Consider the following 24,282-nt stretch of genomic DNA (forward strand, 5'->3'; position numbering starts at 1 on the left):
CAGCATTACTGCAGGCTGTAATGTCCAGGTGACTCTCTCAAAGCATCTTAATAAATAGGCTGGTAAAAACAAGTCAACATGTAAAAGCTAGATTCACTTCTACTGAATTAAGTGGAAAGGAATGCAGTTCATGTTATTGTTAAAGTGGAAGCATAATCAGTGGATTAAATGGTATTACCCCCACTTAAAGAAATACTTCATCCATATATGATCATCTCTGTAGAGTTTGTGACAACAAAGTTTATATTTTTATTAACTTTATGTATAACTGTAGACACAAAGAAGTTGTAAGGAGATTCTTTTAGACAACACCAGGACAATAAAAGAATCTAAAAATATAATCCCAAAACTATGCAGTGTATCTGCCTCCAGTATCAGGTGATGTATACAGCATAACACTGATATACTGGTAGTAGTGCACATGCCAGCCAATATGTAACACAAACTTAAAAGATATGTTTGATGTCATTTAGAAACATTACAGTCTGTCCAGCAGAGAGCTTTTTACACTGTAAAATGTTCATGTCAGCTCAATACATATCCTGCTCTAAATTTTAATGTAATAGTCATTTGTTAGATTCTCCAGAGTTCCAAACTGTGGTTGAAAGCCCAGAAAAAAGATTCATTTTTCTATCACACCATTGTTTGTTTGTGTTTTGGAAAAAAGAAAAGAAAAGAAAAGAGACTGTCAGGTATGAAAAAGTTGTCAGTGAATATCCAGTCAGTAATTTTCTTTACTTATTGTATGTTGTGTGTTTATGATATTAATAATGTAGCACTTTTTCACCATCAATGAAAAGTATGGTACCAATTAAATGTATTTTATCTAGTATTATAATTATTATTTCAATCAAAATGCAGATTTTAGACTGACATTTAAGCATAGTTCTTGGAACATCTGCATGTGATTGGAGAACTTTGGCTCCTTTTGAAAAAACAAAATGATAATAAAGATAAATCATCATCTTTCAGGGCTTGTCTTTCTACACACAAAATGTACTCAAAAGTAGTAAGTAGTAAAAAAGGATTGGTTCAGTCTTAGTAAGAAAACTCAGGTATTGTACCTGCACTTGTGTTGAAAAATGCTCAAAAACACATTTTATGCATTTCTCCCACCTGGGCCAAAACACTAAACACCTGTGTTGCTGCTTCTTTTTTTCCTGTTGTTAAAAAAGAACCTTCTGTGAAGAAAAGGCTGCCACTTGTGTTTTTAGTGAAGGATTACCAGTACAAACATTCTGAGTGTCATTCCAGGCTGTCAGAGTCCAGTAGCTGATCCAACAAACGTTCTGGGTGAAGTATTCCTTTAATTAAAGGATAATACCAGTGCAATTTAGTTTTCTGATATATGCCTATAAAATATCTGACTATGTCTGTAGATTCTAAACATGGTAACATCGTGAACACTAAGAAAAATACATGTGTGTTACTGTTTTGTGAGAGTTTTGGGAGTTTTCAGCCTGTAAATAAAGCTGCTGAGTGGAATTGTGACTGGTGAGGTTCTCTAAGAGTTCTGTTACCTGAACCTTTTCGGGGCCCTTTTGGTTCCAGCTGTTTTGTTGTGTAAAGCTTCAGGCTTGGGTTTGGTTCTTTTCAAATGTGATTTCTCTTTTACTTTTCCAATTGCATGCATCATGTAACAAATAGACAGATGGAAGAGGGAATGAGAAAGTGAAGCCAATTAAGCCTGGCCAATAACAGTCAGTCATTTAAGACAAAAAGCTAAATATAGCATCAGGTCTTGGATCAGGTTTGGGTCTCACATTTGGCAGTAGCAGTCAGCATTGCCAGATCACCAACTGCCTAAGCTGTCAATGGCTGCGGGACCCCGGTGGCTCTAAAACCCCAGGCTCACTTTATGGAAATTTGACTGCAAATTTGCAAATGTGTCAGGGAATCTGCATCACTCAGTTCCAACACAGGGTTGAGGTATATTCCTATTCAAAAATATATGCCAAGAGGGGCCCCAAGATCAGATTTTGCCCCCTTCCTGGCTAATCTATGCAGGTTGGATTCAGCCAGGTCTTTAAGACACACGTACAGACCAGGTTTGGGTTTGAGTTTTCATCTTGTGCAGAACTCTACTTTAGCCTCTTAAGAGAAGTCTGGCTGGTATAAGAAGTAACACTTTTGGTAAATATAGAACTTTCTATTCTTTAATGAATCATTTGGGCAGAAATGATTTATTCAATGAAATAAGGTGTATGTCGGGACAAATGAATATAATAGGATTCATTTAAGGGTATCGATTCAGTTATTTGATGCTCAATTTGAATTCACACATGACCTCAAATATGAGGCTACATCTTTATCAGAAGGTGTGTGTGTGATAGCTGCGGGCTCTGTATCATAGGCACTAACGGCAACAGGAAAGAAAGAAAATGATGCTGATATTATCCTTTGAACTGAGGTAAACATTAGAGTGGCAGAGTTGATTGAAATGTTTAGTTAAAAGCAGTTGAGTTAACTTTACTGTAGATAATAGTTTTACACCTGCTTTGTCTTCTTTTATTGGTGCCCTACAGTCAAAACGCTACTTTATAGTACAAATGCCATGTTTATATTGCTTCCTACTGTTATGTACTGCCAGGGCTGCACATCAGCCTACACTGCACTGTGCTGTGGAATCCTATGCAAAACTAAAATGGAAATACTGCTGTTTCCTTGATTGCAGCCAAACTAAGCAAATAGAATCCTATTTGACTTATCAAAGATGAATGAATGAGACAAAGAAAAAGAAAAAGAAAAACAGTCCAAAGCTGGTCCTGAAGGAAGTCATCTGGAGCTACACTCTCTCAGTGGCTAGCTGCTAAGTTAAGGTACAGTGAGCACAGTTCCAGTCTGTCAGTGCTGGTGGCGTGTGTGTGAGCAGACAGGGAGTGAGGAGGCTACTCCATGATGGCTCTGTAAATCACAGGCTCTATGTAGTCCCCCCTGTAACGCGAGTTGATCACTCTTTGTCTCTTTGACTCCTGGATGATCTCCTTCTCTTCAAAGATCCCATCGAATCTCATGTCTGACGCTTTAGACTGCGGAGACAAGCACAGGACTGCATGTCAACACGGCCACATCTTTTTAAAAGTCTCTCATGGCTTTAACACATTTAAGGTTTAAGGAATTAGAGGGATAAACAAATGAATGGATTGATTCAGCTGTGGGTCACACTCACCAGTCTGGATTTGACTCTCTTTGGGAGCTCCTCATCCAGACTGTAGACATCATCTCTCTTGGCTGTTAGCTGCGACCCATCCTCGAATTCCACCTGCAGTCACAGACAGACAGACAGACACACACACGCAGAGACATACACACACACACACAGTCAGGACACAAACACAGCTAAACTGTGCAGCTTCTGACCTGTGATCATAATCATACTAATCTCTATAGTGTACTGCTTTCAACAGTGCTTTTAAATAAGAACATAAGGACAAGATTACATAATATTATTAAAATGATAGAAAGACAAAACTGGAACAGGAGGAACTTATTTGAGCATCATGACCTGGAGTTGTACACACAGACTGTACTATGTTACATCACTCACTGCATTGACAGTGAGTGTCAGGATCAGGGTTTTTCCTAACAAAAAACCCTGGATGACAAAGGAAGTACAGGCACTCCTCAGTGCCTGCGACACTGCCTTCAGCTCAGCGGACGCCAGCATGTACAGCACTGCCCGGGCTGACCTGAAGAGAGGCATCAAGACCGCCAAGCGGGCCTACAAGAAGAAAGTGGAGGACCACTTCTTGGAAAACGATCCAAGAAGGGTATGGCAGGGCATATAGCACATTACTAACTACAAGGACAGCAGAGCCACACTTACCAACACAAATGCCTCACTGGCTGAAGAACTGAACTGTTTTTTTGCCCGTTTTGAGGCAAAAATGTCTTGCTCGGACTCACCCACACCACCAGCCGCTGGCTCCTGTGCACTCACTTTACCAGAACATGAAGTGAGACGAGCACTTAGCATGGTGAACCCGAGGAAGGCGGCCGGCCCTGATGGGGTACCTGGGAAGGTACTCAAGGTATGTGCTGACCAGCTCTGCCCTGTCTTCACTTACATCTTCAACCTGTCCCTAGCACAAGCCATTATCCCACCCTGCCTAAAATCAGCAGTCATCATCCCCGTCCCAAGAAACACACCATTGACAGTCTAAATGATTATAGGCCAGTTGCATTAACTCCCATTATCATGAATTGCTTCGAGAGACTGGTACTGAAACACCTTCTAACCAGTCTCCCCCCAGCCTTCGACCAGTATCAGTTCGCCTACAGGCAGGGCAGATCAACAGAAGATGCTATTGCCATATCTCTCCACTCAGCGCTTAACCATCTGGAACATAGTGGGAGCTATGTGAGAATGCTATTTGTTGATTATAGCTCTGCATTCAACACAATCATCCCTAATATACTGATCAGTAAACTATCTGACCTCGGCCTGCCCACCCACACCTGCACCTGGATTAAAGACTTTCTAACAAACCGCACACAGACTGTCAAACTTGGACCGCATCACTCCTCCACCATCACGCTCAACACCGGCTCACCACAAGGTTGTGTGCTGAGCCCAACTCTGTACTCACTGTACACCCACGACTGCACACCTGCTCATTCCACAAATACTATTATCAAATTTGCGGATGACACGACAGTAGTGGGGCTAATATCAGGAGAAGATGAGTCTGCATACCGGGATGAGGTCCAGGGGCTAGTGAGGTGGTGCTCAGCCAATAACTTAATACTAAACACACACAAAACTAAGGAACTCATAATTGATTTCAGGAAGCACAGCAGGGAACATCTTCCACTATTCATAGGGGGTGAATGTCCTGGTCACCATCTGTTCCACCTTTTGCCCTCTGGGAGGCGCTACAGATCATTCAAAACCCGGACTACCAGATTCAATCACAGCTTTTTTCCTACAGCAATACGCACCCTGAACGGACTCAAGTAACACAAATAATGCTCCTTCCATGCAATACAATAACTGAATTGACTCTTCTTCTCCACGTGCAATATTCTTGTTTTTATTGACTGATTTTATTTTATTTATTTATGTATGATCTGTGATTGAGTGTGATGTGAATCCGCTATTTGTGGCACTAACAGAGAAGCACTTTTAATTTTGTTGTATTGTTCACAATATAATGACAATAAAGACACTTTGACTTGACTTGACTTTGAACCACCATTTTTTAACAACCCACATGAAACAATCACATAGTCTAAGTCACCTCAGCTTTCATATTGGCTGTGAAAATACAAAGAAAATACCTTGATGGTATGTGGTTCCTCTGTGGGAGTCCCCTCTACTGTTTGGTCTGAAAGTACCTAACTCTCCTGTACTGTGACTCAGCAGCAGAATCTCTCAGCAGTCACATCTCTTTTGAACCCAAGTTGTTGTTTGTTGATATCGATATATCTGTCTATAATCTTATATATTTAGAATATGTACAGTATATAAAACGTTTTGGGATGTGGTTATCAAACACTTGTGTAATGGGGGCTGTGATATTTTACAGTTTACCTATGAACACTGAAACTGTAAACTTCACAGGGAATTTAATAATTATAAATTCCTATAAATAAAACACACAACAAAAAACTTGTATGTATATATTAAACTTGAATTAAGAAAAAGGAACAAATTTACATAAAATGCTGCCTATATAACATTTAAAAAATATATTGTTGCATATTAGACAACATATATGCCAATACCTATATGTCTGTGATAGGCCAGTATCAACCCATGATATCGGCTGACTGATTATATTGGTCAGGCTCTAGTTAAAATCCCAAAAGAAAATGGATCTGTACATTTTTTTTGTTATTTTTGCCATCTTAATGGTTCAGTTTTGTGTTCATCAAAAGGCACAAACAATTCTTTAGTGCAGATGTAACTAATATGCGGAGACCCAGACACCGTCCTATCCAGATCCAGACCTGTAACTGATGGAATATTGAGGATTGTTACATTTTGTCTGAGCGTATCTATTTTAACGGGCGCAGTCTCTCCAGCTATTACGGTAAAAGTGGAGCAGTAAAGTTTAAAAGTAAAAAAGGCTTTTATTTAAAGCACTTTATTTAAGAAGCACAATCATAAGATTTCTATAATGCACTTTATTGTATTATTGATTTGAATCCCACAAGTAGAGTGTAAATACTAATAAATGAATTGTACTGTATTTATGTGACAGTCTACAATCCAGCCACTAGACACAGATGCTGATGGAACTACAAAGCTACTTCAAGCTACTGAAAAAGAACACAGACATTATGATGTTCTGGACCTTCACTTGAAGACATTTATACTAATTGGAATTTTAATTGAACACCACTGCTTTAGGGAATGACCAAATGCAAAACTTAATATTCTCAGAAAGATGGACTGTTCATAAATGGAAGTTATTGGTGGAGTGAAGACAAAAATAAGTCTTACCAGGTACATTTGGATGACATGAGCTGCCACAAACTTGGCCCCATACACCAGGCCATCTGTCCATCGCACCTGAACCACTTCACCCTGAGGTGGAGGTCCGAGCTGGGCACAGTCCCGACTCTAACACACAACACACACACACAATGTACATTTCTGCTTAAATTGCCTGAAGGCATACTTCCACATATTAATGATTGAAATATTCTGAAGGGAACAATCAAAACCTTTTCTCCCCTAAAGCCAAGTCCTGTTACTATATATGATAATACCTCTTATGTTTGAGACACCCAACTTCATTTTAACATATAACTTTAAAATATCCTCAGTGGTGATTATCTGTACATGCCAATTAAAAAAACTGTCATATTAAATATCTAACATCCAGTCATGGATAATATCATCAATCTGTTGCCAAAAAATGTGAGTTTTGGCCAATCAGCCAGTATATTATAATAGCTCAAAAAGAACTGATAAGAATGTGAATGTACTAGATTTGGACTTGTTTTCATGTTTTCTTTTTTAAAGGACATGTTTGTGATCAATGTGTGAAACCTACCACGATGTCCTCAGGGAAGAGATTGTCACTGAAAGAGCCGTCGTCAAAGTTGACTTCGTAGAAGGTCTCTTTGGACAGCTGCACCACGTCACACTGGTAGTAGCGACCATTCTTGTGCTTGCAGATCACCTTCTGTCCCACAGTCAGCTCGTGCATAGCTGCTTTATTACGCTGGAGGAGATACAGCAGATATCATGTCTATGACTTAATGATGTTGACTGCAGACTTTGAGCAATTTAGTATATAACAGTACAGGATAATGATTTAACTGTTGTGCATCACATCTCTAGTTCATATTAAAGAAAAAGTGGCTCCTGACCTCAATCTGGGTGGGGCCTTTGTGTCGACAGCAGGTCACATGCACCACAAAGGGCCATTCATCTGGCTGCATGAGGACCCCAGCAGCCTGGGCACAGGTGGGGTGGTAGGCAGTGGGACAGCGGCCATGAGAGCACTGCACACAGCAGCCTGACGCCTTCTTCATCCTCTTCTTACAGTAGTAACATTTCTGTCAAGGTGAAGCAAAGCTTTACATGTCAGTACAAACATCCTCTAAGACAACTGGCTCATCACCATCACTGTACAGATGGCTGGATGTTCCATCTGTTTCATGCAGGCTAAGAATTGTTGTGTAAAATGAATACAAATGGATTAACCAACAGTATCCTAGTTACTATCAAATATACACATTTGAGCAGCTGGAAGCAGTTGTTGCAGATTAGTTTTCTGTTGATCAACTAATGCATTAATCAAATAATCATTCCAGCTCAAAACGAATCAAAACCTACTCGTGTGGACTGTGGATAATCAGTTGGGATGGACATACATTATGTGAGATGTTGAGGATTTTGCACAATGTCAAGTCTGTGTAATGACTGAGTGCTTTTAAAGCAGATCTTAGGTTTCTAATTGGCTGCTGTGCCAAGCTGTCGACCTGCTGACTGTACAGCATCACTGTGAGAACAGTATACACTACAATGTGTGCTTTGTCTAATGCCAACTGTAGTTTATATCCCAACTGTAGTATACCTACATTTCCCTCTTGCTGCAATGTGTGGTGTGTGGTGTGTGGTGTGTGTGTGTGTGTCTCAAGGTTAGATATAGTCCAATCATAACAAGCAGCCACCACACGTCATTATTAACCAATTCATAAAAGTGTGAACTCACCAGTTTAAATCTCTGCAAAGGGATTCCACTTAAATCCACAGGACTTCTTTCAGTGATGCTGACAAAACGAGCCTCCAGCACAGCCACCGCACACAGCACATGAACCCACCTGCAACACACACACACACACACTTTAAAACCTCTTGATTTTAATAACTGAATGTTGTCAAGGATGTTGTTTTCTGTATTTAAATGTTCTTTCCAGACTCAGGAAACCACCTACTTGTTGTTGTTGGCTTTCTGCAAGGCTCCACCTCTCAGTGAACACAAACAGCAGTTCTGCAAAAAAAAACATGCAGTCAATGACCTTTCCAAGCAAACATCCTTCATAATTGAGAATAAGGGAGGACGTCATCCAGTTCCACACATCCAGGATAAGTGTGCTATTGTTGTTTTATCTGCATCAATGGTCAATCCAGTGGCTTCATCTACAGTATCTGAACACTGTAGAGGTGTTGTTTGATTTAAAAATACTAACAATTGTTCATTTTGTAACTTTGGTTTTAAAAACTCTTGAATGACTACTGAGCTATGCCCATCTCATCTCATGTTACATTATGTTGCATATCTCTGTTGTGCACAATATAGCAGTACAGGAACAGCAGAACATTTCATATATAACTCCAGAGGATTACAATTTCACTCCTTATTATTTTTTTATTTTCAAATTATATTTGAATTTTCAATGCTCAAATTGAGCCTATAATTCATATTTGCTATGTGCATATGCACTGTACACACAGGCTTACACACTGTCAAAACCACTATCAGCATGTTATATGTTCTGTCCACTAGAGGGCATTCTAACAGGCGATAGCTTTCTTGTAAAGTAATAAGCTTAGCAACAAAATATGAAATATTATCTATCATCGTACTGCATTATAGTAATTAAACTACACATTTAACAGAAATGTAAATAAATCCACATCACTCTGTGCTTGTTTACATCAATATATGACATTTGGGTTAGGATGCACTGTAAGCCCAAATGATAGGATGAGTAGGAGCTCTGTGTTCCCACCCTGCATCAATTCATTCCAACAGCCCCTGTCTGCAGTTACAGCAGTTACTAAATGCAGAATAACACTGACTGTCTGTTAGCAGCAGCAGCATCATGAGCAGCAGTAGCTGTGTCATTAAACTGTTGAGCATGCTGGTAATTCACTCAACAATCCTGTTACACAGACAGCCTCTGTCATACATCTGAGTCTGTGAAGAGGTCCAGAGATGATCTCTCTTATACTACACTTCCAACTTCTAAGGTGAGCTTATTTTGTAACTGAGAATGAAGCAGTCATGTCACTGTTGGGTCATCTGACTCCATAATGACAAATTGTGCATGTGAGCATCAGCATTCCAAAGTGTGCACTGCAGCATCTCTCTGATTATTTCACTCATCTTCATTCAAGACAAACCATTGTGCTGTTCTCACAATAACAGCCGTTACATTTAAAGTTTCCCTTCACTACCTACCAGCTTTACAACTGAGAAGCTGACGCAAACTAAGTGCATGAGAACACACTGTCAATACAGGGCATGCTAAACTGTCTGTGTGGGAGCAGTACTGCCACACAGCACTGTCTGTTGATCTGTGATATAATTCCTGCTGTGCATATATGTTGGGATATTTGATTTGTAAAACAGAGCTGTAGATCAGTAACTGTATAAACACATTAGAGTTGAGTACCATAAATAACTTTGCTGCTTAGCTACCAAGAAGGCTCATATTAAACAACAACACGCCATGTTGAGGAAATCCACTGTGTTTGTGAGTGTTCACTGACCTCCGTCATGGCGTTGGCCTTGCAGCGTGCACATTTCCACTCCTTGCTCACACTGGCTGGATCAACACCGTAACAGCCTGGAACACACAAATACAAAGACTGTGTGTGTCCCACATCCACATCCACATCCTCATTCTAAACAGCTGTTCACAGTAGAAAAGAGACTCAACTTGTATAGAATACAATACCTTTATTTTTTTAAGTTTGCTACTGATGGACACTATTCTCATATAATGCTTAGTAACAGTGAGAAAACTAACAGTAGATGGTGGTGAAATTTGGCAGGCTTCATCTACAATTTGAAGGTACTTGTACTTGACTTGAGTATTTCCATTTGATTTATACTTATACATCCATTCCACTACATTTCAGAGGGAAATATTGTACTTTCTACTCCACTACATTTATTTGACAGCTTTAGTTACTTTTCAGATAAAGATTTGTCCAAATAGTGATTTTTCCCTCTAAACTTCTCACATGCTTTCATTTCAATAAATGTTCAAATGATCCAATATTTCAGCAACAATCAAAGATTAAAGAAAAAGTCCAAAAAAAGCCAAAACACATTAGTGTATCAGAACTTAGTTTGGAGGGGCCCCACCCCTAGGTTGGGAACCACTGGACTAAACTAGCTAACTGTATATAAAGTAGTGTAAACTAGCTCCACCTCCAGCAGCTACAACAGTAACATGCTGCTCTAACACTGACACTTCAGTGTTAGAGCTGATGTATTATATATAAATATATATTTATATATGACATCAAGCTCATAATACTAATCTACTTTTACTGTAATGCTTTAACTACATCAAGCTCATAATACTTATGTACCTTTACTGCAGTAGGATTTTTCATGCAGGACGTTTATTTGCAATGAAGTATTTTTACATTTCTGAATTGGTACTTCTTGGTTGTAAAAGATCTGTGTTCTGTGTTGTGAGTATGTGTTGTGTGTGTGAGTGAGTGAGTGATTGAGTGAGTACTGACTGGTGTGGACCCGGACGCTGCACTGAGAGCAGGTGATGAGGAGGCTGGTTCCATCTTCCTCCAGGTGAGGAGTGATAGGCTGCTCCTCACACTCTGAATCCTCCTCTGTGGTGGTGGTGAAGCACATCTCTGGGATCAGAGGCTTGGTCCGCATCCGCCCGCCCGCCACCATAACAGGAGGGACTGCACCGTTCCCGCATTCAGTCTGAGAACAAAACACAAGGATTACAACACTCTGTGAATATTATGAATATTATTTATTTGTGTCACTGGAGGAACATCTGTACAATGTAATAATAATCTCCAATGTTTGAACTCTAATTATTAATTGAGTTTAATTTGCTTGCACTACACTCATCCAGGGATTTTTCCTGTTGGTACCTCTGGACACAGTGCTTTTTTTGTAAGTATTTTTTGGGTTATTACAGCCCTGTGTGTAAATCTCCACAGAATGTAATGTGGTGCAGTGTACCTGCTGGTATGTGTGGAAGAGCGAGCAGATGGAGCAGTATGGAGGTTTGGAGCCCATGCGCTGGTTGTACTCTCTCTCTTTCTTCATGTTTGGAGGTCTGCTCTGCCACAGGTGAGCCAAAGGTTTGGCCCAGCCCTCCCCTTCCAGACCACCCTCCTCCACTGGGGGGGCCTCCTCTGGAGCCTCTGAGACACCAAAACACACAAGTTAACATACAACTACTGATTCAATCCATAAATAAATGCTGTTGTAAGCATTTTAACCCATCGTCAGCATGTATGTTTTTATATCTTTACTCTTACGCAGCATGTTTCCTTTCAGTGATCCACTTTCTTCACTGATTTAATGAACATATGTTACTCTTTGGCCTGGCCTCACTGCTGTAAAACATTTTGCAGTCTGCTCCTGGAAATACAGCACTGGGAGAAAATGTTGCAGTGACAGACCTTCATCACTCATACCGTCCTTGATGAGCGGGTGGTGTCCTGGCAGCTGTCCCAGATCATTCAGCTCCAGCTCTCCATCTTCACTCAGCTCCTCTGCTCTCTGCTGGACAGAAAAGCCCTCCTGTCAGCACCAAAATCCAGTCTGGACACCAGCTTATAAACAGAACATACTGGTGGTGCTGTGTGTTTTAAGCCCATTTATGTCACGTAGTCGTCATCATTACTGCCAAAAATAAACTGCAGGGTTTCAGTCTTCCTTCCAGCAGCATTTACGTTCAGTATTCTACAAATAAACTTGCATCATCTTTATATTGTGTACTACTATGTCTCAGGACTCTTCCTGTTGTTGTGTTTAAACATGTTTGGGTCATTTGAGTTGGATGCTGCCAGTTGAAAGACATCCTTTAAATGCACCAAACAACAAATCTACTTTTATTTTTTGCTAGGCAAGTGCTACAAGTTCTCTGTTAGTTTGAGATTGTGAGGAGCTTAGTTTTTAACGGAGAGAACAAAAATCTAATAAATGTAACTAAAATGGTCTTTTACTAAGCTCTTCTCTCCTCAATCTCTCGACTCATCCATGCACACGTCTGACCTCCATCTTCTCCATCTCTGAAGCACTCCTAAATATCAGCACAGACATTGCTGATTTCCAAATATAAGAAAGTTCATGAAATGTTTTCAGTCGGACTCCTAGAAGTAGGTCCAAAAATGCATCAGTGTGAGATGCTTAATAAATCTTTGAATGCATCACCAAGCCAAAAACTACATAGAGGCAGTGAAGTGTTCACTGTGATGGATTCAAGTCTGCACAGGTTGGTACTAACTAAACCAATGTCTGCACAGTAGGAATCAATCTAAGAACATAGATTTTGGAGCAGAGAGCATGGAACATTTGTAACGACTCACTGCTTTGCTAACATGTCTGCTGACTTTCTCCGTCTCGTTGTCACTGCCATCGTTCTTCTTCTCCTCCTTTAGCAGGGCCTCTCCCTCTCCGTAGTCTCCTTTGGCGTAGCTGTGGACATGCAGGACGTCGGCGGGGCTCAGCGTCCTGTGAAACAGTTTGTGTGCCGGGCTGCAGCTTCTGCCCAGCTCGGGCTCCTCGCTGCCGCCCGCCTCCTTAGAGCAGGGAGCCACCACCTGACTTTCAACAGGCTCTAGAGGACAGATGTCTGCCACCGACAAGCCGTTCTTCTCTTTTTTTGACGGGCTTCGTCTGTTTGAAGTTTTCTTGGTGCTGGCTTTGGAATGAGATTTAGACTGCGGCTTGGTGTCCTTCTCCTTCTTAGGCTCTGGTTTGACTTTCACTGTGTCTGAAATAATAAGGCAGGAGTAAATGATGATTTCAGTGACTAATATCACACATTCAAACATATTACTGTGGTTGACACTAACATTTCCAGCTAAAAGTAAATAATGGCATACACTAATGATCCAAAGCAAAACACATATCTTTAACAGCACAAAAGCTCATTAATAGTCACTGGTAAATGTAGCCTTCTAGCCTATAGAATGTGTGTTTGTATATTGCTTTAGGCTCCAGGGTTGTGCTGTGTCTTTACATTCATTGCAGCAATATGATCATTAATGATGTGAGATACAGTAGATTTGATGAGTGAAACATCTCCTGATTCATGTGATCATATGAATTGCATCATCAACATTTTAAAAAAAAGAAAAAGGAAAAAAAATTGTCTATTGTCTATTGTGGTCTTACAAACATACTGACTCACACATTCTGCCTCTGGCTGCAAATGTTTGTTGTGTGTTCTAACTGCTCTGCAACATCCAGACAACAAATGGACAAACAAAGGCCTTTCTTTCTCTGATCTATTGTCATCATGCTTCACAGTGATTGACTCAGCTGTTTCACAGCTATGACACCAGTGAGAGTATAAAGACACATCACTGATCCTTGCACCCATGACCTGGCACTCTGCACCTCTCTTTACACTTTTCATGATTAAAACAAGGCATACATGTCTTCATTTTCACAGTAGCTTACTGAGAAACTGCATTCATTTGCATGTGATTGGTACTATACATGTGTTAGCACAGCCCTAATAAAAGAAATGTATGTCTGGGGACATATGAACCATGATGAGTGGACATTAAGAACCTTAGTTACGTCAGAAAATGTGGAATGCATCAAACAAGATTTGACTCCTCGAGTGAATTCATTCCTTCTTTTGGGACTTTATATTTTACCACAAGTGTACATGTACACTTGCCCAACAAATTACTGCAAAGGAAAAAAAAACTTTCCAGACTCTGTGATTATTGTTACAGGAGACTTTGACAAGGCCGACATCAGCTTTGAGCTCCCTGAATTCAGACAGCATTACCTGCCCCACCAGAGAACAGAGGACCTGACCACTGCTTCTCTGCTACAAAGAACTCATATTGCAGCGCTGGGTCTCTCTGATCGCTGTTTAATTCACTTAATCCCAACCTACAGCCTTCAATGTGCCACGCCTGTGCTGAGAACTGTGAAAACATGGACAGGATCTACAGTCCTGCCTGGACTGCTCTGACTGGGATGTCATCAACAGATCTGGAGACTCGATGACACTTGTGTGTGTGTGGTACCTTTATCTTGTTTGACAGGGACTTTAGTTGGAGGTTCATTGCAGGTCAGCTTGGCTTTCTTTGGCTCCACCTCCTCCGTCTCCTTCACCGTCAGGTCAGGTTTGACGTCTTCAGAGGTTTCAACAGCTTGGAGCTGACGCTTTGTCCCAGTCTGAGGCTTTGGGCTGATGCATGGAGGACATTAGTAAAGACATGTCCAACAGGACTCAAAGGGAAACCAGACTAGTGACAGCAAAGCATCAATGCAGTGAATGAGGGTGTTATTTCATTTGTTCAAATATGATTCAAAACTGATTTAACAGCGATGAAAATATCATATGTGAATTCTTTAAATTCAGCTTTAAGCATCAAAGAACATTTTTATATGAATCTAGACCTTTTATCCTCCTGGACTGGAGTTGTGGGCTCCTCAGGACTGGTTTCAGTGGGACTCTCTTTTGAAGGCTCGGTCTTGTCTTCCTTCAGAAAGCCAGCAGCCTCAGGTGTGGGCTTGGAGTGGTCGATAGGAGTGTTGTCTTTTCCCGCCTTCCACAGCTTGTAGCGGTCAGGCTGAAACTTGCGTACAAACACATCCATGGAGATCTTCACCATGTCCTGACGGCACGAACACTGAGAGGAAGACAAACACTTATCGTTTTAGTTATAGTTTGAAGCAAAGCAGTCAGAGCAGTATAAAACAGTGTTTGGGGGACTGGCTTGATAATATTCTCTGGTGTATTTCACATTTTCTGGCTTGTTAGCAGGAGGACATGAGAGTGGAAATTAGATTGTGGTTCTGAGCCAGATATCTTGACCTCTACTGACCACATTTCCTCTGTGTATTTATAGTCTGAAGAGGATGATTTCTAAGATTCTGTGATCATTGACCTTTTCTTGACAGCCACCATCAGGTTGAAATTTGCACTTCAACACATATGATGTCAAATTGCAATTGGACAAAATACACTGAGCTAGTACATGGTCTTAAGAGGATAAAGCCTTTGAAATCTGTACGGTCAATATCTACACACTATAAACTAGACTGAGCTCATTCATGTTCCCCAGATCATGAACTCTTTTTTTTAACCCTGTGCCTTTGCCATGATCAGACATTTGTATCTAAGGCTAACACATCAAACTGGTGTGAGGGCAAAGCAGACAAACCACATGACTGAGTGATAGCAGACATGTGATTTTACGATTCATTCAAGTTAAAGACTGTGTAAAGTGAATTCAGACATTTTCTTCTAAACACATTAAATAGGTCATAAATGTATTTCTAAAAAAGGTGTAAAAAGCATTTCAACCATTTAGATTAGAATTGTGGAGCTAGGCTTCACAAACTGTGTTTCAAGATGTCTGTGTTCAGGATTTAGTGGGCGGGTCTGAAAATCACAATAGCACGGTTACACACCGGAGCATAAACCCGCCCCGGCTGCTGTAGAGGTATAAATACATTCAGCGCACACTACTACTACTACAGTCTACAGTTAGCCAGTTAGCTGAGTTAGCCGCCGAGCAAACCGCCGAGTTAGCCACCGAGTTAGCAGCGTTTGGGAGCTGAGAAAAAGGTTGACTTTTACACAACTTTGAAGCCTAATTTCATATATTTGGCGATTTTTTGAATCATTCAAATTTGGCAGGGTGGTTAACAACACACTTTTCTGTGGTATGTCAAACTCTTTATTCTTACTTTACACAGACTTTAAACTTCTGTTAGAGGGGTTGGAAAAGCATGTATCCTGTTATATCTGTATGTATCTGTGAGTGTTCTCTCCAGAGAAAAATCAATAAACACATAAAAGTATACGTTTTAAGTATAAAGTTTTGATTTTGGCCACATGGGTCCATGTAGCTGTGATGATGGAAGATGACATCAACAGCCTGTCAGTCCATGTTCACTCATATATCACACATCAGTTTTTCTATGTGAATCAAACCACAAGCACAATAGAGACTGAAGTATTGTTTTAGTAATTATTGATCAGCATAGATGCATCTGGAGCTTCTCAAATGAATATTTATCAGATAAATTATAACATATAGTTTAGGTGATGCTTTGTGTACCAGTGTTGCCTGTTTGCCGTAATCAATCCACCGCTGGGTGGCAAAGTTGGTGGACTCAGCACAGTTGAAGCCGTGGTTAAAACCAGCATGATAGCCAAATGGGAAGGTCACAATGAACTGCCCAGCCTCCTGAGTGACCTGAATAATAAAACAACAAACATCATTATATCACTTTAACTATTTGATCTACAGTTTTATACTACAGTTAATAGTTCACATGGTGAATTCAGGATAATGTACAACTCCTATTGTAATATGAACTTGTTTAACCTGGTTAATAAATCATCATCATCATTATCAATATGATGATTGTCCTGTTTGTTACAGCCTTTGTGGCAACATGTCTCTTATTTCTCCACAATGATGATCATGATATCAACTATTAGTGAATGACAGGTCACCTTCTCAAAAGGTATGACATATTTCTTGAGGATGGAGGGTGAAATCAAAGTCATCTTGTGGCGCAGGAAGGCCTCACAGCTCTGAGCATTCCCTGGAAAGAAACCTGCAGACACACACATCCACATCAGTGCACATCATCCACTCTCACTGTCTATGTTTATTAAGATATTTACACTGGGCTGGGCTAAAATTGTGGTGGTCTCTGGGGTACTTTCCATGTGGCACAGAGATTCACTGAAAGCATTTTTGACTTCCTCTTTAAAACCATTGAGCATGACAAGCTGAAGTAACAATGTTAAAAATCCATCACATACCTTTCGCAAGTCGTTCAAGTCTCTTTCCATGCTCAGGGGGGACAACATACCTGAAAATGCAAATATATGAAATAAGATGATATCTATAACTTGAAGCCTCCAGTGCACAAACCCTGGGGGACTTCACAGTGAAAGAGGACACATATTGTGTCCTGGAGTTCAACTTTTAAAAAGAACAATACTTGCATATTTTTAAATTGATTTCTAATGAGGGAGAAGGATGTGATGTCATTTTAAAGATTTTATCGTGGAAATTGGACACATTATTGTTCCAAGCAGAGTATTTTTATATGGCTTAATACATGTCTAACCCTAACCTCTTTAAACAGTCATTTATTGTATCTGATAAGCACAGACTATATGACCACACTGCTGCCTGAAGTAACCACAGAGAGAATGCAGTCTCAGCAAAAACGTGTACATCATATTCTTCAAAGGGATTTGACTGAATAAATGTGCACTACATCCTGTGCAGCCACTGAATGATGTGTATAGGTGTATTTAACAGCCCCCCTGTTAAAGATGGATTAGGTGTGTTAACTAGCACTGCTTTCACAAAAACAAACTAACACTGAAACTAAAGGTCCATTTACTAGTGTAAAGTTTTTACAATATTTCAGCCATAATGGAGACAACTGACAAAAACATTCAACTACTACTCTCAGGCTTTGTGAACTTTCATGCAAATAACTGTTCTGCGTATCTGAGCACAACAGACCTTGAACATCTGTGTGTGTTTCTGTGAAACTAAAAAAAAACAAAAGATGATTTACATGGCAGAATTGTTTCACTAAAACCAGAGTATTTGAATGATGCTGCACAAAGGGCAAATCTGTAATGTTGTACTTCCGTTTTATTCTACTCTAGTGCTTTTCAGCCGAGGTAGGCCAAATCAGCTATAAATAGTAGTGGAAGCATCTCAGGCTCTTCATCTATTTTGAGAATAAATGGTTTATTCTAGTAAAGTTATAATATTATAATAATATATATTATACATTATTTATATTCTATTATGCAGTGGTTTTACTGATCGAGCCCACATGAGATCAAATTGTGCTGTGTGTGGCCCTTGAACTAAAAAGAGTTTGACACCCTGCTCTAGAACACATATTGGAGTAAAAGTAAGTATTTTGTGAGGAGTATCAAAGTTGGTCCTTTAAACTAACTGGCTCAGGTAGCATTCCAGTGTTCCCAGCGTAAGAGGACGTCAGTCAGTCAGAGTAGGATTGTCATCATATCACAATGCCAGTGAATCATTGTTGGACCATGTGTTACTGTTAATGATGAACACTTTGTCTGGATTTACAATCAGCTAGAATTTTTTACTTTTATCAATACACTGTACATTTACTCTTAAAAAGTTCCACTCCTAATTCAATGCAGCAGTTAGAGCTTGAGGAGCAGTGTGTGTGTGTGTGTGTGGGACATTTGACATGTGTGAAGGTCTGTGACTCTGGGAATGACTGTACCAGGACTTGGGCTCTCCAAAGTGAAGGTAGTTGATGCTGTACAGATCCATGTCCTCAGTGTGCCATGCGAAGGCGCTCTTCCACATCCCAAAGTAGAGGTACGGTGTGTTGACTCCTTTGATCTTAATCCCACTCTCATTCTCCACAGTGTCCAGAATGGTGTTGAGATGGCCGATGTTCCACTCAGGAACATCCTGTGAAGAAGGAATTCAACAGAGGCTAAAGATTAAAATGACACTTAGGTGCTTTAACTGATCTGCAAAAGAAAGTGCTAGAAATGTTGGTGTGTGAGTATTAAACTGAAAGGCTTGTTTTAACACAGTGGACAGATGTAAGTTCAGCATGGTGGCATCATCCAGCCTATTTAACACTCACTGGATCATAGAGTGTTCCACTGACATCAGCACCATAAAGGGGAGGGTTGAAGGTAAGATTCTTCCAGAATTTCCTCTCCAGCTCCTCAAAATCCACATATCGAGGATTACAGAACCTGCCATGAGAAATGATTTTGGGATATATAGTGAAAACCATTTCAAGTCTTACAAAAGAGCTTGTTTAGTAACCACAGTGATTACAGGCTTTATAGAAATCACATATCAGTTTGAGTATGAAAACTGACTTGTCCATGTTGGAGGTCTTGCGGAACTCATGGACGGTCATTGGCTTCTTCTGGATGTTGTACTGCGTGAAGAGGCCTGACTGACCAGTCACCACCTGCTGAATGGGTGCAGGGATCACCAGGTCGTCTATATCATCATATGTCTGTCTGGGTTTCCAGCCTTTAGGTGGAATAACCTACAAGACAAGAACAGAACAGAAACAGTGATAAGATTTCTCTGCTTCTGTATAGATTCATACACAGAAGGTTATATAACACTTCTTACTTTTGCCATTCCAGCTTTATGCGCTCCTTGCGACTCCATATAGGCGATGTATCTGCTGAAGTCCTTGAACTCCTCTTTGGACGGGGTGAACGTCATTATTTTGGAGCCCACACTTTGGGCTGGCGTGTCCGTGGTCATCATGGGACTGTTAATATGACCCCGACTCTGAATGGCAGAAAAACATGGAAATGACCATGAAAACATCCAGCTGACATACGGCTGCAACTAACAAAACTATTCTTTTCATTTTTTTCTCTATTAATTAAATAATGACTATTTAGTCCATATTCCAAAGACATTTAGTTTACTGACCTACTTGACGATGAACAGTGTCAAATGGTCATATTTGAGGAGCTGGAAAACATTATTTTGTTTCACATTGTTGCTTGAAAAATTACTAAAATTTAATGGATACCAAAATAGTTGCTGATCAATGAATCAATGAATTTAGTAATAACTGCAGCTCTAAATACATGTCTGACAGTCACATATTTGACTGTGTTTGATGCACTTTAAAGCAGTTTCTTAGATTCTTTTCAGCCTCTAACCCAGTCTATCCCAATTCTCTGTGCTTAGACCACTTCAAGTTTCTGAATTATTACTTAATATCATAGGAACATTTTATTTGTGAAAACAGAAAAGGGGCAACTTCATTGCTTTTTATCCACCAAACATCTAACTCAAAACCCACAATATTTAGACTCAGCCAAAGCTGCATATGGTTAACAAGTAGATTCTGGTCTGGTTAAAACTCCATTGCAGATTAGATTAACAATCAGACTCCAGAGAAATGTGTGAAAACATTAATTCTGGAAGAAAAGCCTATTTCTGTTTTTTCCTTCATCTAGAGCACATCAGATAAGAAGCTAAAGATCTATACTGTACTGCCACTTGTCAGACCTTAACGTATTAACACGATGACTTGAAAAACTTTATGAAAACTTTATTCTATTTGTGGAAACAGAAATAAAAACACTTATAAAGACTTATAATAATAATTCTCTTCTTAGCTCGGTTTGGTTGTGTTTCAAGCAGTTTCTCTAACGTACCTCATACAACTGAGAATAGTCTTCTCTGCACCACCCACCTTCTACTAAAGGCTACGGAACTACTCGCTAAATGCTAGAAACGTATTTATCTCATAAAGCTCTAATGTGAATAACGCTCCGTTAGTTACGTGATGTGATATATAAATATATTTCATGTGCAGTTAACCAATCCAGCTGATGCTCAACTAACTTTGAGCTAACAGTCTACATACTTCAAACTCTGGCTTTACGGACTTTACTAGCAAAACCCTTAAGACTTGGGGGTGTCCGCCCACTTGTAACTGTGAATGGATACATTCCCACTTGATTCTGATCCTCAGTCTGTGATTGGGTGAGAGCCACGTCTGTTAAAACCGTGGCCCACTGACAGCGCAGCTCCTCGGAAAAATATTGAGCTAGTCCACTAGCTTACATGCTAACTGCAAGATAGCTTTTACTGCGTCTCAAGATTTAAAAGTGTAGTCAACAAAAAAACAAACCCTTGCCATACTGCCACTTAAACAGCAAGTAAGCTGCATTTACACACAATGCAAGTGGCAGTGTCACACCGGAGAACTAGTGCGTGAAAGCAGAAGCTGAGCTCTGACAGCTGCCCCGCTCTCAGCTAGCATACTAGCAAACACGGCTTGTTGCTGGCCGTCACTTTCTTTACTTCTACTTTGATACAAACCATTTGAACCTAAAGTGTCGAACATTAACTCACACACGCTGAAATGCAGACGACTTGTTTTTTCCTCAGGTCACAGGTAGTAGAGTAGAAATACAGACATCATCAGTCCGGGTAAAAAAGACAGTCCTCCATTATTTCAGTGACGCATGCTCAGTGTGTGTTTGTTTACATGGAGCGGAGGAGGAGGGGTTTCCGTAGTCTCCCAGCCAATCACAACGCTGTCTTTTCCAGACCATGCCTCATAGGTGTTTTAATTGCAGAGAGCTCAGCTGATAAATAATGCTGGACCGGTTTATCCCAGCCAGTCACACACCAAAAATCACTGTAAGGGGGAGAAATTCGGATATGTCATATTTCTGTATGTAAAGTTCCATAGTCAACTTATTTATGTACGGATGAAGCTATATAATGTTAATACGTATATGCATTATAATTTAAATCAGTATATAGACCTGCGGTTGTAGTTATCAAGCTGTTTTCCAAGTATGGATTGCATGAAAAAGATTAACCCACTGATGATCCATGTGTGGAACACAGTGAATGAAGACAGCCACTGCAGAGACATGCATGCATGGACTGTCATCACTGCACAGCTTACTACTAAGAAATCGAACATACTCCCTCCCAAAAAGCTATTGTTGGTGTGATTACTCCTTATTATAAAGTGGGAATATCTACCTTAGTTCACATACTGTGTGTCTTTGTGTGTATGTGAGTGTGTGTTTGAGCAGAGTCAATGGTTTTCTTTTATGGGAGACAGCACATTTCATTGAATGTGAACATGCAATGACAATAAGGGCATTTATTCATTCATTCATTCATACTAATATCTGCTTGTTGTATTGGATGTATATATACAGAGTGATGAATAGTGAAAGGAAAAACCTGTATAAATAAGTGGAGAGACAAGACTCACTGAATGGTTTGGTGAGGATGAAAGTATGATGTGCCAGGACTTAAAGTCTGTGAAAAGTATTCAATTCCAGAAGCATCTTTCAGGTTATACTTTGATTTGTCGGCTCACACCTTTGCATGTGAATTTAACCTGATTAAAAACCTGATAGAACAAGAGAAAATATATCACATCACTGGTGGTGGAATGACACTAAGTACATTTACCCAACTTTAAGACAATTTTAAGAAACATTTTCTTCCACTTTATACTTTCACTGTAATAATAATAAAATAAATAAATAAATAAATTACTCCACTACATTTATCTGACATGATTAAGATTTAACTAAAGAAAAACATTTGACTCTGATGAAGACACAGTAGTGTGCTCACACAGTTAAAGGCTGTTAATTTATTTATATGCTCGAGTCCCTTTTGTTCTCTAAAACCCATAATCAGTTTATAAATATGATATATTGATATTGCCCAGCGGTATATGAAGTCAAATTAGTTCCATCTTGACCAACTGCAACATTAAAATGCTATGTACAAATGAATGCATTAGTAATAATAACCCAATAATGCACACTCTGCATAATATTCCTTTACTTTTGATAGTTGACATACATGTTGCTGATGCTTCTGTAAAATGATTAAAAATGTTGAATACAAGACTTTTGGTTGGAACAGTGTTTTCATTGTGTGATATTGTTACTTTGACTTAAATAACAATCTAAATAAATGATTTAAATACTTACTTGGCCACTGCCCAACATTAAAGTGGCTCCAATGCTGGTGTACATTACATGTGGTGATGTCCAAAATGATTTATATTGAATAAAATGCCTCCAAAGCGTAAGACATACACTAAATGAGGCACACTACTTAGTAGGCAACAGAAGAGAGTGAAGTGAAAGAGAGGAAGAAAAAAGGGAAGGGAAAGAAGAGTCTGTATTGTGCAACTCTGCATTATTTTTACCATCTGGCCTGCACAGAGCAGCACACAGAACTTCACCACACAATATATTTTCATCAAGCTGAGAAGTGAAATAAATCCACTGCTTCTATATTAAAAACCCAATTATTCAACTTTATTAACATCAAGGTTTTCAAGACATTTTTCTCTGCTTTTTATTAACAAATAGAAAACAGATTATGTATACAACAGATAGGAGCCCGACAGCACGACTCTGTGAAATGAATCCTTTACATCATCCACCTCACCCAAAACCACCACACCTTCTCATCTCATCCAGTGAAAACCACAGAGATCCACCACTGCACATTGGTTAGAAGTCTGTCCGTCTGCAACACAGTGATAAAGTAGTTGAGCTGTAATATATCATGACTGGGGTTCCAGTGTATCTGCTTGTTATGTCCTGTCTATATAAAGCCATGTATTTGCAAATAGAAAGGTGCAGTTCAGAAAATGAGCAAGAAAGTAAGAATGTGTGGGGATCACTCAGTCACTTCCCTGTATGATGTTAGAGCCACAATGGTTGCAGTTTACTGTGTGTGTTTCATGATGGAATGCAGCACTATTCATAGTCAGTTTGCTTAACCATAACTGGGCTGCAGCTAGGCTACTTTTGTATCAACACAATGACCAGAAATTTTGTGAAATGAGTATTAACATCAAAAAACCTGATTTCATGTCAAGAAGCTGAGCTCAGCATTTTCAGTTCAAGTGGAGCTATTATTAAGTACGAACCAGCCCCCGACCTTAAAGTCTGGTCGGCTGAATCAGGGTAAGTGAGAAAATATGTTTTTGTGATTTGGGTTAATGGACTTCTCAAGGAACCTAATATGTACGTCCTGATTTTCCTATGGCACCACACGGTGCCCCGAAATCCCCAAATGTCCTCTCAGCTCCTTCTCATTGTTTTGAAACTCAGCTTCTCAGATAACTGTGTTGGGTTTGTTGTATGATATATTTCTTTTATTGTAAACAAATCTCATAAAACTAACCAGTATTGTATGTGTCATAGAGCTCTGTTGTTATCCAAAAACGATTCAAACACATTAGTGAGCCACATCATGGCACTGGGTGACATGTAATTCATTATCATTAACACACACACTGTAGTTTATTTTGACTCAAC

The 24,282-nt window shown here is 39.7% G+C and overlaps 1 protein-coding gene across 7 annotated transcripts; it reads right to left on the reverse strand.

Annotated features, from left to right (window-relative positions):
• Positions 1-938: 938 nt before the first annotated feature.
• kdm4aa (lysine (K)-specific demethylase 4A, genome duplicate a) lies at positions 939-21,426 on the reverse strand. Of its 7 annotated transcripts, none has more exons than XM_062423723.1 (23): positions 21,320-21,426; positions 19,880-19,921; positions 19,568-19,732; positions 19,303-19,478; positions 19,059-19,173; positions 18,684-18,877; positions 17,215-17,264; positions 16,900-17,003; positions 16,499-16,636; positions 14,829-15,061; positions 14,453-14,616; positions 12,770-13,176; positions 11,876-11,960; positions 11,415-11,599; positions 10,943-11,147; positions 9,956-10,032; positions 8,395-8,450; positions 8,172-8,280; positions 7,324-7,512; positions 7,005-7,175; positions 6,449-6,568; positions 3,170-3,262; positions 939-3,029 (listed from the first exon to the last, which is right to left on the reverse strand). In XM_062423723.1, the coding sequence occupies exons 3-23, from the start codon at positions 19,706-19,708 to the stop codon at positions 2,889-2,891; spliced, it is 3,153 nt and encodes a 1,050-aa protein (XP_062279707.1). In that variant the 5' UTR covers positions 19,709-19,732; positions 19,880-19,921; positions 21,320-21,426; the 3' UTR covers positions 939-2,888. The 7 variants fall into 7 exon arrangements, with proteins under 7 accessions (XP_062279707.1, XP_062279704.1, XP_062279706.1 ...); XM_062423720.1 differs by having other exon boundaries at positions 11,861-11,960; XM_062423722.1 differs by having other exon boundaries at positions 11,876-11,963.
• Between the last annotated feature and the right edge of the window lie 2,856 nt (positions 21,427-24,282).

The sequence above is a fragment of the Scomber scombrus genome, chromosome 8 (assembly GCF_963691925.1).
Source record: "Scomber scombrus chromosome 8, fScoSco1.1, whole genome shotgun sequence".
NCBI lineage: Eukaryota > Metazoa > Chordata > Actinopteri > Scombriformes > Scombridae > Scomber > Scomber scombrus.